This window comes from Mustelus asterias, chromosome 17 (genome assembly GCF_964213995.1).
Source record: "Mustelus asterias chromosome 17, sMusAst1.hap1.1, whole genome shotgun sequence".
NCBI lineage: Eukaryota > Metazoa > Chordata > Chondrichthyes > Carcharhiniformes > Triakidae > Mustelus > Mustelus asterias.
The window spans coordinates 73,810,733-73,825,800 of NC_135817.1; the positions used below are offsets into that span (position 1 = coordinate 73,810,733).

General features: G+C 43.4%; 1 protein-coding gene across 1 annotated transcript in view; it reads right to left on the bottom strand.

Moving 5' to 3' along the window:
- Nucleotides 1–15,068, bottom strand: part of cfap91 (cilia and flagella associated protein 91) — an 87,922-nt gene that overhangs the window by 50,176 nt on the left and 22,678 nt on the right. Inside the window, exon 5 of the mRNA XM_078232055.1 lies at nt 8,164–8,220. Coding sequence (XP_078088181.1) covers nt 8,164–8,220 — 57 coding nt within the window. The remainder of the gene's footprint in view (nt 1–8,163; nt 8,221–15,068) is intronic.

A 15,068-nucleotide genomic window follows, 5' to 3' on the forward strand; every position in this document is an offset into this window, starting at 1 on the left:
GAGGAACATTGTCAGAGGCTACAGAAGGATATAGATAGGCTGGAAATTTGGGCAAGGAAATGGCAGATGGAGTTCAATCCTGATAAATGCGAAGTGATGCATTTTGGTGGGAATAATGTAGGGAGGAGCTACACGATAAATGGAAGAACCATAAAGGGTGTAGAGACGCAGAGGGACCTGGGTGTGCAAGTCCACAGATCTTTGAAGGTGACGTCACAGGTGGAGAAGGTGGTGAAGAAGGCATATGGCATGCTTGCCTTTATAGGACGGGGCATAGAGTATAAAAGTTGGGGTCTGATGTTGCAGATGTATAGAACGTTGGTTCGGCCGCATTTGGAATACTGCGTCCAGTTCTGGTCGCCACACTACCAGAAGGACGTGGAGGCTTTGGAGAGAGTACAGAGGAGGTTTACCAGGATGTTGCCTGGTATGGAGGGGCTTGGTTATGAGGAGAGATTGGGGAAATTGGGGTTGTTCTCCTTGGAAAGACGGAGGATGAGGGGAGACTTAATAGAGGTGTATAAAATTATGAAAGGCATAGATAGGGTGAACGGTGGGAAGCTTTTCCCCGGGTCGGTGGTGACGTTCACGAGGGGTCATAGGTTCAAGGTGAAGGGGGGGAGGTTTAACACAGATATCAGAAGGACATATTTCACACAGAGGGTCGTGGGGGCCTGGAATGTGTTGCCGGGCAAGGTGGTGGAGGCGGACACACTGGGAACGTTTAAGACTTATCTAGACAGCTATATGAACGGAGTGGGAATGGAGGGATACAAAAGAGTGGTCTAGTTTGGACCAGGGAGCGGCGCGGGCTAATTGTTCCTGGTTTCTCGTTTCAAGGCTTCATTCTACGATCATCTTGCTGGTGCCAGTACAGAGTGAGACTGCGGATAGTTGGGAACCTGTCTCGGGGGCAGGGAATTCATATGGTGTTCGTGGAAGTGGAAATGACTAGGGTTGGGAAGCATTTTCCGATCGGGGCCATTGTGATCTCCTGGACTCGTTTCGATCGCCTCAGGGGGTCGGAGAGGAATTTCCCAGATTTTTTTTCCCCATATTGGCCCTGGGGCTTTTCACTCTGGGTTTTCGCCTCTCCCTGGAGATCACATGGTCTGGAATGGGGGGGTGGGGGTAAGTTAATAGGTTGTAATGAACAAAGCATCGTAGCTGTGAGGGACAGCTCGGTGGATAGGATATTGGTATGTAGATAGGCTGGAAAATTGGGCGGGGATCCTGGATTCGGGATTCAATCCTGGACCGGGGAGCGGCGCGGGCTTGGAGGGCCGAAGGGCCTGTTCCTGTGCTGTATTGTTCTTTGTTCTTTGTTCTTTGTGGATCCACAAGAGAGGGCGAGATCCTGAATGAATATTTCTCATCAGTATTCACTGTTGAGAAAAGCATGGATGTTGGGGAACTTGGGGAAATAAATAATGATGTCTTGAGGAGTGTACATATAACAGAGAAGGACGTGCTGGAAGTCTTAAAGCACATAAGGTAGATAAATCCCCGGGACCTGATGAAGTATATCCCAGGACATTGTGAGAGGCTCGGGAAGAAATTTTGGGTCCCCTAGCAGAGATATTTGAATCATCAATAGTATTAGATGAGGTGCCTTAAGATTGGAGAGTGGCAAATGCCTTTGTTTAAGAAGGGCTGCAGGGAAAAGCCTGGGAACTACAGACTAGTGAGCCTCACGTTTGTAATGGATAAGTTGTTAGAAGGTATTTTGAAAGACAGGATCTATAGGCACTTAGAGATGCAAGGACTGATTAGGGACAGTCAGCATGACTTTGTGATTGGAAAATCATGTCTCACAAATTTGATTGAGTTTTTGAAGAGGTAACCAAGAAGGTAGATGAGGGCAGTGCAGTTGATGTTGTCTACAAGGATTTTAGCAAGTCCTTTGACAAGGTACCGTACGATAGGCTGTTGCACAAGGTTAAATCGCACGGAATCCAGAATGAGGTAGCCAAATGGATACAAAATTGGCTTGATGAGAGAAGACAAAGGGTGGTTGTAGAGGGTTGATTTTCAAACTGGAGGCCAGTGACTAGTGGTGTGCCTCAGGGATCAGTGTTGGGTCCACTGTTATTTGTCATTTATATTAATGATTTGGATGAGAATATAGGAGGCATGGTTAGTAAGTCTGCAGACGACACCATGATTGGTGGCATAGTGGACAGTGAAGAAGGTTATCTCGGATTGCAACGGGATCTTGATCAATTGGGCCAGTGGGCTGACGAATGGCAGATGGAGTTTAATTTAGATAAATGCAAGGTGATGCATTTTGGTAGATCAAACCAGGGCAGGACTTACTCAGTAAATGGTAGGGTGTTGGGGAGAGTTATAGAACAAAGAGATCTAGGGGTATAGGTTCATAGCTCCTTGAAAGTGGAGTCACAGGTGGACAGAGTGGTGAAGGCGACATTCGGCATGCTTGGTTTCATTGGTCAGAACATTGAATACAGGAATTGGGACGTCTTGTTGAAGTTGTACAAGACATTGTTAAGGCCATACTTGGAATACTGTGTATAGTTCTGGTCACCCTATTATAGAAAGGATATTATTAAACTAGAAAGAGTGCAGTAAGAAGTCTCACAACACCAAATTAAAGTCCAACAGGTTTATAACAGGAGCTTTCGGAGCGCTGCTCCTTCATCAGGTGAGTGCAGGATTTGGTTCACAAACAGGGCATATATAGATACAAACTCAATTACAAGATAATGGTTGGAATGCGAGTCTTAACAGATAATCAAGTCTTTACAGGTACAGACAATGCGAGTGGAGAGAGGGTTAAGCACAGGTTAAAGAGGTGTGTATTGTCTCTAGCCAGGACAGTTAGTGAGATTTTGCAAGCCCAGGCAAGTCGTGGGGGTTACAGATAGTGTGACATGAACCCGAGATCCCGGTTGAAGCCGTCCTCATGTGTGCGGAACTTGGCTATCAGTTTCTGCTCAGCGATTCTGCGTTGCCATGTGTGTTGAAGGCCACCTTGGAGAACACTTACCCGAAGATCAGAGGCTGAATGTCCTTCCCTGACAGGAAGGGAACCTGGTGATTGTCGAGCGGTGTCCATTCATCCGTTATCGTAGCATCTGCATGGTCTCGCCAACGTACCGTGCCTCGGGACATCCTTTCCTGCAGTGTATCAGGTAGACAATGTTGGCTGAATCGCAAGAGCATGTACTATGTACCTGGTGGATGGTGTTCTCACGTGAGATGATGGCATCTGTGTCGATGATCCGGCATGTCTTGTGGAGGTTGCTGTGGCAGGGTGGTATGGTGTCACGGTCACTGTTCTCCTGAAGATTGGGTAGTTTGCTGCATACAATGGTCTGTTTGAAGTTGCGCGGTTGTTTGAAGGCAGGTAGTGAGGGTGTGGGGATGGCCTTGGTGAGATGTTCATCTTCATCGATGACATGTTGAAGGCTCCGGAGGAGATGTCATCATCTAACCTTCTGGATCAGTCTCGTGTTGCACCTTCTCAAATGCCTTCTGGAAGTCCAGATAGATCACATCCACAGGATCCCCGTTATTTACCTTGCTGGTTACATTCTCAAAAGAACATCAGCAGGTTTGTCAAACAAGATGTGCCCTTCACTAAACTGTGCTGACACTGATGCTTTTCCAGATGCTCAGTCACCTCCTCCTTAATGATTCACTCCAGCAACTTCCCCAAAACAGAGGTCAAGCTGATTGGTCCATAGTTTCCTACTTTTTGGCTCTCTCCTTTAAGGGCCTCATATTAGCATGTTTGCAGTCGACTGGTACTTTTCTGGAATCCAAGGAATTTTGGAATATCATAACTAATGCATCCACTATCTCTCTGTCATCTCCTTTAACACCATAGGGTGTAGTCCATCAGGTCCCGGGGACTTATCTACTTTTAAACCCTTCAGTTTACTGACTAGCTTTGCCTTGATTATAGTAATTTCACCAAGTTCCACTGTATTAACTGCAGTTTTTGGGACAGAGTTATTATCTTCTACTGTGAAGACAGAAATTATTGATTTAGTGCCTCTGCCATCTCAGAGTTTCCCCATTATTACCCTACTATTTCCATTCTCTAAAGGGCCAACATCTACTTTCACTATTCTTTTCCTCTTTATATACTTACAGAAACAAGGCTACCCTTGCCAAGTTGGTTAATCCAGTCAATATGCATGTTAAAGTCACCCATAATTACCACTGTGCCCTTTTCACAAACCCTCCTCATTTCCTGATTTATACTATACCCTACTTCTAAAATACTGTTCAGGGCCTATAGAATACTCCTAGCAATGTGTTTCTTTCCTTGCTTCATATTTCTACATAGACTGATTCAACATTTTGATCTCCATGTGACCGCTGAATTATGTTGCAGTCTAAAATGGCAACAAATAACTCCTACAACCACTAAAACATTTTATTTCTATAAAGTTTTATATGACACTTTATCGGGGAATTTTAAAATAAACTGCATATTTCAGCCAGCATTATAAGATTTAATTGTTTTGTTCATGTCCACATAAATGGTTCCTAGATTTGAAATAAACGCAATCAATTTTTTTTAAAGTTACATAATTCATATATTCATTTGGGTGGGTACTGAGAGAGGATAGCGGATCATGAATATTACCCTCCTATTTAAAAAGGGAGAGTAATATTGGGATTGATTGACAACATGCAAAATATAACTTCAATGTGGTATGAAACCTGATTTACAAAGTGCACAAGAAATCTGCTGAACTTGCTAGGAACTTTATAAACATAAATAAACTTTATAAATTAAAATATTTACAGGAATGTTGGGTGGAATTTTCTCATTTTGAAACTAAGTGCCATGGCAGGGATGGGGATATGGAGTATTTCCTGCTGTGGAGGCTGGCGGGAAAAATATGCCAAATTTTGTGGAACTGGATTCCAATTATTTATCTGGGTGTTTTACACTAAATTCCATGGTGGGGCAGGCCTGAATGGCGCATAGTCTGCCATTGTTCTGGGTGCCATATTGAAAAGGCGTCCAACATCATTGACCGACTATTAAAAATAGGTGGGCTGCCTGAAAATGAAGGTAGATCTCTGGGAGCACTCCAAGGCTGGAAGATGTATCTCCTAAAAACAAAGATGGATCCCCTGGTACCTAAACTGGAAGGTCCACCTGCAGATGGATCCACAACCCACTGCTGTGGTTTTCCAGGGTTGCAGGTTGCCTCCATCCCAAACTCCGAAGGCAGCCCCAGGCATTGTTCAGGTGAATTCCGACATCTACATGTCACACTCTTCCAAAAGTGCTTCAGGCCTGTGTGTTTTCCCGCTGGCAGCCTCTGGCAGGTTTTCCAACCCATCATGGCGGGCACCAGCATAAGATTCCACTGTTCACGCTGGCATGAAACAGATTTCTAGACCTTCCACCACACACTCGCCATCCAACACGCCAGCGGGGTTTTGGAGAATTCAGCCTGTTGTTCCTAATGTGCTCGGTAAACATTTTAATTTTAAGTTCATAGAATCATACAGTGTATAAGGAGGTCATTCGGCCCATCAAGACTGCACCAACCACAATCCCACCCAGGCCCTATCCCCGTAACCCCATGCATTTACCCTAGCTAGCCCCCTGACACTAAGGGACAATTTAGTATCGCTAATCGACCTAACCCGCACATTTTTGGACTGTGGGATAAGTGAATTTAAAATTTAAGAGTTAAACAGAACAACAAAACCCTACAAATATTTAGCACAAAGGTTTACAAGTTTAAAATGCTTTAGGGGAGCAGAGAATGTTTTTTTAAAAAATACAAAAGCAGCAATAAGTGCAGCAACAATAATAGTAGCAACATACATTTGATATATTATCCATATTGTTCCAATGAATTTAACAGAGTAGAGGTCATAGGATAGTTATCAGCCAAAACAGTGCATCATCTTCTGTTTATATGAGTCAATATAACTATTATTCACAGCAGTATCAGAATACAAAATATTAAATGTTCATAAAATAAAAAGATGAGTTTTTGAAAATTATCTTTAATATATTTTATCTAAAACCAACTTGAATTAATATTTGGCCAACAATACAAAGCAGTGTGTATTTGCAGTTATCGTTCGTGTGCAGAATGTCCTGAGTCAGTGCTGAGATGGACAACGTTTATGCCCAAAGCCCAAAGCTCTTGCAGAGGAACATGCTCATGTGTTATATGCTGTAACAGACATGCCTTTCCCTACAATTGGCTGGGATCTCTACGTTCCTTCAATTCTGGGCTCTCACACATCCCAATTTTACTCGCTACTATTTGTAACTGCGCCTTTTGCTGTCCGGAGTGGAGGGGGGGGGTGCGTTTGCCACAAGCGCAAATCCCGTTATGGCCACAAATTCTTGCGAGGGGGCCATAATGGGATTCACGCCGGGGAAATTTCAGAGTGAGATCTTCCCTACCCCTTGCCGATGACATCATCAGGTTCACACCCAGCAAGGGCTTGAACCAGATTACCGTCAATTTGAATAGTTTTAATTTACTAAACTGCTTTAACGCCGTATCTTCTGGGAACATCATATGTTCCCACCCACCAGCATGATGTCATGACAGTGGGAATCACTACCAGACTCCAAAACGAGAGACCAGACATGATGACCATGCTGAGGACTCAGAGGTCAGTGTAGCCCTCAGGTAGTCAGGGACATGGTAGGCAGAGCCATGGCACCCTGGCAGTGCCAGGTTGACACTGCCAGGGGGTGGGACCTACAGGGGGGAGGGCCTATAGGCAACCCCATAGCTGGAGTCTGCTTCACAGGGGGAGGGGCAATGGGGGGAGCCTCATGCCAGCAATTAGAGGAGGGGGTCTTTAATGTTGATTTCAGATTGGGGCACCCTTTAAAAATTGCGCACTGATCTTTGTGGAGCTGGGCTTGTCGATGTCTTTAGGCCCCACCCTCTGCTTTAAAATGGCAAAGTGTAGGAGGCTCTAGAGGGAAAACATGTCTATTTCTCTAGTGAGGAACATGTCGGACTTCAGTCTGAACCTGACACTTTGCCATTTTTTGGGAAAATTCTGTGCTGGAGCTTAAACTTTGGAATTCTTTCCCTAAGCAGGGTAAAATATGTAGGGATATGGGGGTAGGGCCTGGGTGGGATTGTGGTCGGTGCAGACTCGATGGGCCGAATGGCCTCTTTCTGTACTGTAGGGATTCTATGATTCTAAGCCTTTGATCTCTCTACTTCTCGCTCCTCCTTTGAGATGCTCTTTAAAACTTTGACTCTTTAACCAAGCATTTTTGTCATATTGGTCTCATTATGTGACTCAAGTGTCAAATTTTATGTAAAACCCAATCTCTCCTGTTCAGTGCCTCATGAAGTTTTACTACATTAAAGATGCTATATAAATGTTGTTGCAGTGTAGCAGAATTTGACTACCATGTGGAAAGTCTAAGCAGACTATAAGCTAGAACTTATTCTGAAGCTACTGATTTTAGATCAGTAGCTACATTACAAATGTAGAGTAAGTAGTCTCACAACACCAGGGTTAAAGACCAACAGGTTTATTTGGTAGCACAAGCTTTCAGAGCGCTGCTCCTTCATCAGGTGAGTGCCACATCTGATGAAGGAGCGACGCTCCAAAAGCTCTTGCTATCAAATAAACCCGTTGGTCTTTAACCTGGCCTTGTGAGACTACTTACTGTGCCTACTCCAGTCCAACGCCGGCAGCTCCACATCATTACAATTGCAATATTGAAGCAGAAAATCAGTTCTCATCCGTTTACAAATCAGGTTAACTGTTCAAAACCAGATAATCAAACTTGTTGTTCTCCCTTTATGTTTGCAAATGAACGTATACTCTGTAAGATTATATCTCAGTATCAATATATCCAGTATTACATCACCAGTAAGCAGCAATAAGTTGCTGTTTCTAGGTTTGAAATCCATCATTCAAATATTTAATGAAAACAGAAAATGCTGGAAATACTCAGCAGGGCTGGAGAGAGAAATAGTATTAACATTTTTAACATTGATGACTTATCTCAAATTCAAATTAATTACTTTTATTAAATTACTTGCTTAGTCTGTTTTCACATGCAAGCCCAACTGATTCAGTTACTTGTCTTCCTACCAACCTTCTCTTAAAAAAAGGGTTATATGACAATCTAAAGTTATCACTAACCTTCATAAAAAGTTAATATGAACTTACTTGGATATGTCCAGAACTGCATTCACAGGTACCTGTTGTACAAAGGGGATAACAGGTCTGTAAAGTGAGCAGAAAATATAACCATTAAAAATTGCAACGCAAGACTGCTGGCATGAACCAAAAATGAATATTTTTTAAAAAGCAACATACTTCAAATAGATTTCAGTCCCCTCCTACCCAAGTTCTTTACTCATTGGAGCAAAACAACCTTCTTATTGATCTCTGTAAATATAATCCACAAATGGCCAAGAGTTACACTAACATATACTTGGACTGATCTAGTCAGTTTCCATATTTCTCCTACTATGTCCCTTGAAAATAAAATATTCCATTGTTTGGCTTTGTTCTGCCAATTGAGAACTGGCTAAGTATATTTCCAATGATCAAGTTATAATCAACGATGAACTAAAAAGTTTTCTTGGTTCCAATACCTGTAAAAGGATTTTGTTTCAAGAGTTCTTATTAGAAAATAGCAGATACCACTATATTCACATGCAAAACCAGGTAATCAAACTTGTTGTTCTGCTTTCATTTTTGCAAATGAATTTATACTATGAGGTTATATCTCAGTATCAATATTTCCTGGTTAGGTTTGCTTTGGCCATGCTAAATTCTCCCCAATGTAGCCGAACAGGCACCACAGTGTGGCGACTAGGGCATTTTCATAATAACTTCATTGCAGTGTTAATGCATGCAAATATATCATAGATATATTCATCCTTGTGCACAGAAGACACACGTTTGCAATTCCTTTTAGAGATATTAAACCTCTGGTAGCATTCTCACCTGAAATCAGAAAGTTACAGATCAGCAGGTATCTCTCCAAGAATTGAGGGGATAGTGAGGGAGTCATGTAATATTAGAGATGTCAGAAGAGAAATTGGATTTGGCTGGGAAATGTGCTTAGTCATTATGATTAACTTGTGCCTGTCCATAAATGTTGCAAACTTTGTGCTCTCTGCACAACTTGTGGGGCCGAAGTGCCTGTTTTGTGCTGTAGTTTTTCTATGTTTCTATGCTAAGGTTAATTAAATTGATAAGCACACTGCTGAGTGGCTGCATGCCTCAGGAGGGGTCTCAAGTTCAAGACCAGCACAAATTAAATCGAGTTTTAAAGCCAGACCGCACTTTCTGAAGGCGAGGTGATTTTTGGATGAAGTAGGTGGTGGAACTGCTTATGGAAAAGTCACTGAGCAAGAAACAGGTAGGATAGAAATATTGCATCAGATCAGTAAGTGTGTTCCAATGTAGCACAGAAAACCTTGATACAAGCAGCTGCTAGGTGTCAATGGATAGTCTCCCCACACAGCAGCATGCTCCCCAATGTGGGAAAAATGCCTGTACAGGAGGGAAATTGCCCTTAATTGGCCAGTTAAGTGAGTCACTTGGGCTCAGAGGGAGTGGCTTGTCCGCCATATTGCCTGCTGCTGCAATTTTACAATAGTATTATTGCCTTCTAACCGGTCTCAAAAAAGCTGGTAAAATTCAGCCTACAATCTCTGGGTTGCAAGTCCAGTATCCTAACCACTATATTATTATACCCTATGCATCTCGTCAGCTTCCTTTTTAAACATATGCATGTCCATTGTCAGATATTTCAGTGGTTCATTGTAATCAAGTAGCATTTAACGGATTATCAGTTACGTGGTTACTAGAGACTGATTAAAGGTATATGCTTTGCTAAATTCATCCTCCATCCCATGATGTGTGTAGCTGTGCTATCCAAAACCCAGATTCTGGACCCTTGACAGCTCAGTCCAATCTAGCTACTCTATCTCACCAAAACACTGCTGCCTCACAGCGCCAGGGACTCGGGTTTGATTCCTGGCTTGGGTCACTGTCTGTGCAGAGTCTGCATGTTCTCCCCGTGTCTGTGTGGGTTTGCTCCGGGTGCTCCAGTTTCCTCCCACATTCCAAAAGATGTGCTGGTTAGGTGTGCATTGGCCGTGTTAAATTCACCCTCAGTGTACCTGAACAGGCACCACAGTGTGGCGACTAGGGCATTTTCACAGTAACTTCATTGCAGTGTTAATGTAAGCCTACTTGTGACACTAATAAATAAACTTTAAGCAATATTGCAACAGTTCCATCAAGCCTGCAGTTTATGACCCAGTGTAAGCGAAAGAGGCAGACCATACAGGGCAGGCAAGAAGTGCAGGTCGGTCCAGGTTCAGTCCCTGCAGCTGTTTTGTCTTCACCTACATACTTTGTGGCAGTGTTTTGATCCCAGTTGGTGTTACAACTGGACAGAAAGGTCCCAGAATGGAACCTTGGCTCAAAAGTCCACAGCATTTTACTTTTTTTTAAGAAAATGTGAAGAACAGTCACAATAATTCCAATTAGCCTTTAACAACAAAAACATTATTAAACATGAAAAGTTTGAATTTTCTACTTCAATGCACCTTATCTTCACAAATGTACACAGATTTCAAGGATAGCATCCCCCTCAAACCCAAAGGTAAATGCTACTCAAATTGATCTCCCGTGGATTTCTCCTCAAATTCTCCCCAGATGATTTTCACAAGTGTTTCCAAACTCCACAATTAAAAGACGTGCTTCAGAATCTTCTTTCAAAGAATGCCTTCTTTCAGCTGTTTCCATTAAGGATCTTCCTCCAGGTTTTCCAAGTATCCTTTCAAACAATGCTTCCTTTCACTATTTTATCAAGGATCTGCCTCCGGGTCTTCCAACTCTCCTTTCAGGATTTCATTTGTCTTGAATTGCGACAGCATCCAAATCACTACATATAAACTCAGGTACTCAGTCCTCAATTCTATTTTTTCCAAAGGTTGGCAATAAGGACACCAAACTTACAATTGCATCCAATTTCTGGCTTTTCCCTAACCAATTTCATGAGGTCCGCACTCTAGTTCTGCCTTTAGCTTCAGTGTCAATGGCAGTTTCACCAGTTCCTTCCTTCAGACTTCCTGGAATCGTCTCTTTATTTCTCTTGCTTCCTTATCAAGCTGTTCTTTAGGCATCTGGGACTTGTTTCCTTGCCTTTGAATCTATTGTATGGCTTTTCTTTGAGCAAAGCTGCGAGAGAGAGAGAGTAATTCCCTCCCTCCCTGCAAAGCTCCTTCTGCTCTGGCTTCCAGTTAAAATTAAGCTCCTTTCCCTAAATGTAGCCCCTGGTTGCTAAGCAACATCTCATTCTTTCCCCAGTCTCTTATTTACTTTACACGTGGTAAACTCTCAGCACACTGATTGAGGTGTACAAGATTATGAGGGACATGGACAGAGTGGATCAGGAGCAGCTGTTCCCTTTCATTGAAGGGTCAGTCATGAGGGGACATAGGTTCAAAGTGAGAGGCAGGAGGTTTACGGGCTGATGTGAGGAAAGACCTTTCTACCCAGAGGGTGGTGATGGGCTGGAATGCTCTGCCTGGGAGGGTGGTAGAGGTCGGTTGCCACACATCCTTTAAAAAGTACCTGGATAAGCACTTGGTATGTCATTAAATTCAAGGCTATGGCCAAGTGTTGGTAGATGGGATTAGATGGGAGTTCAGCTGTTTCAAATGTGTTAGTGCAGACTCGATGGGCCGAAAGGCTCTTCTGCATTGTATGATTCCATGATAACAGGAATACAGTTTGAACTGAGACCAAAACACCCATATTTGCAAACACCTTTGTTTGACATGAATCTAACTAGAGTTGTACCCTTTCTTACACAAAACCACTAAATTAAGCCCACTTGAATGTTATTTCTAATATTTAACAATACAAACATTGATCACTTAAAACTACCTCAGATTTCCTGATAGCATTTCTTGAACAGTTGGATAGCATAGTACTGGGAATGTTTATGACACATTTCAAATTAAGCAAACTGATCAGAGGGCAGCAGAGAGACTACACCACAAGGAGCATTGTGGGAGAAGTCAGCGCAGTCACCTCGACTGAAAAGTGGGAACCAGAAGAACTGGTGTCAAAGAGCGGTTAAGCCCAAAACTCTACATTAGCGTTTCCCTTCTTCCCTCCTCCTCTGACCAAAAAAGGGTCCAGACATTGCAGATCAGAAACTTGAGACCAACGTATGTAGCTGATTGGTGAGTAGGTTCTGGTGGGTATTTCCAAACCATATTAAAGTGAAACTCATTGTTTAGGCAAGGGTAAGGAATTACTTGCTTTATTTCTTTTAAAAAAACTTTTATTAAGTTTTTAAACTTAAAAAGTGTTTAGTCATGGCAGTAGAGCACGAAGCTGTGGTTTACTCTTCCAGTATCCCGGGCCCAGTACGTATGCAGGAGGTGTTTCCAGCTGCAGCTCCTGGAAGCTCGAGTTTCAGAGCTGGAACAGCAGCTGGGGACACTCCGTAGCATCCGTGAGTCTGAGAGCATTGTGGATTGCACATTTAGGGAGGTGGTCACACAGCAGCTGAAGGGACTCAAGGAAGGAAGGGTGACCACCAGGCAGTCCAAAAGATGTAGGCAAATAGTTCAGAAGTCCCCTGGGGTCTTGCTTGCAAATCGGTATTCCATTTTGGAGGCTGGTTCCCCCAGGAACCAAGCTTTTGGCACCACGAACAGCCTGTCTGTACAAGAATGGGGGAAAAAAGGCAGAGCAATAGAAATTGAGGATTCTATAGTCAGGGGTACAGATGGGCGTTTCTGTGGTCGTCAACGTGACTCCAGAACATTCCTCCATGGTGCTAGGGTCCAGGATGTCACTGAATGGCTGCAGGGCATTCTGACGGGGGAGTCTGATGAGGCAGAGGTCATAGTACATATGGGGTGGCACGGCGGCACAGTGGTTAGCACTGCTGCCTCACAGCACCAAGGACCCGGGTTCAATCCTCGGCTTGGGTCACTGTCTATGTGGAGTTTGCACATTCTCCCTGTGCCTACGTGGGTTTCCTCCCACAGTCCAAAGATGTGCAAGTTAGGTGAATTCGCCAAGCTAAATTCTCCCTCAGTGCTGGAATGTGGCGACTAGGGGATTTTCACAGTAACATCATTGCAGTGTTAATGTAAGACTACTTGTGACTAATAAATAAACTTTAAACTTTACTTTTGCTTTACATGTTGGTACCAATGACATAGATAGAAAGAAGGATCAGGTCTTGCATCAAGAATTCAGGGAGTTAGGCGGTAGATTAAAAGCAAGATCTCTCTGGTTGTAATCTCGGGATTACTCCCAGTGCCACATACCAGCGAGCATAGAAATTGGAGGATAGTGCAGATGAATGCATGGCTTAAGAGTTGGAGGGAGCATTTTAGATTCCTGGATCACTGGAACCATTTCTGGGGAAGGTGGGACCTGTACAAGCGGGACAGTCTACATCTGAACCAGAACGAGACTAATACCCTTGCAGGATGTTTTGCTAGTGCTGTTGGGAGGAGTTTAAACTAATTTGGCAGGGGAAGGGGACACAGACTGTTAGCAGAATAAGGGAATAGAATCATACAGCAAAACAAACAAGTCAGAGGGAGTGCAGCTGTATTAAGTTAAAGTCCAACAGGTTTATTTGGTAGCACGAGCTTTCGGAGCACTGCCCCTTCATCATCACTCACCTGATGAAGGAGCAGCGCTCCAAAAGCTCATTCTACCAAATAAACCTGTTGGACTTTAACCTGGTGTTGTGAGACTACTTACTGTGCCCACCCCAGTCCAATGCCGGCAACTCCACATCACAGCTGTATTAAGTTTCAAGGGCACAGTGGCTAGCACCCAGGTTCAATTCCTGGCTTGGGTCACTGTCGGTGTGGAGTTTGCACATTCTCCCTGTGTCTGCGTGGGTTTCCTCCAGGTGCTCCGGTTTCCTCCCACAGTCCAAAGATGTGCAGGTTAGGTGCATTGGCCATGCTAAATTCTCCCTCAGTGTACCTGAACAGGCGCCGGAGTGTGGCGACTAGGGGATTTTCACAGTAACTTCATTATAGTTGGAATATAAGCCTACTTGTGAGTAATAAAAATAAACTGGAAGTAAGGCCAGGCTGGACGGCCTCTACTTTAACGCCAGGAGTATTGCAGGTAAAACAGATGAATTGAGGGCGATGATTGGCACATGGATGTGTGATATAGGAGCCATCACAGAGACATGGTTGAAAGGAGGACACAATTGGCAACTCAACATTCCAGGATATAGAACCTTCAGGTGAGACAGGGGAGGAGGTAAAAGAGGAGGAGACATTGCATTATTGGTTAAGGAGTCAACTACTGCAATAAGGGGAGATGATATCTTGGAGGGGGCATCAAATGAAGCTTTGTGCGTAGAGCTTAGGAATAAAAAAAGGAGCAGCCTCATTGTTAGCTGTTTGTTACAGACCCCCAGATAGTCAGAGGGATATTGAGGAACAAATATGTGCTCAATTTGTGGAGGTGTGTAAAAACAATAACAATAGGGTTATTATATTAGGTAGTTTCAACTTTCCCAACATTTTATACTTTCCCAGAAGACTAAGGAAATCTGGCATGTCAGCTACGACTCCCACCAACTTTTACAGATGCATATAGAAAGCATTCTTTCTGGTTGTATCACAGCTTGGTATGGCTCCTGCTCTGCACAAGACTGCAAGAAACTACAAAAGGTTGTGAATGTAGCCCAATCCATCACGCAAACCAGCCTCCCATCCATTGGTTCTGTCTACACTTCCTGCTGCCTCAGCAAAGCAGCCAGCATAATTAAGAACTCACATACCCCGGACATTCTCTTTTCCACCTTCTTCCTTCGGGAAAAAGATACAAAGTCTGAAGTCACGTACCAACTGACTCAAGAACAGCTTCTTTCCTGCTGCTGTCAGACTTGAATGGACCTACCTTGCATTAAGTTGATCTTTCTCTACACCCGAGCTATGACTGTGACATTACATTCTACACTCTCTCGTTTCCTTCCCTATGAATGGTATGTTCTATATAGCGCACAACAAACAATACTTTTCACTGCATGTTAATATATGTGACAA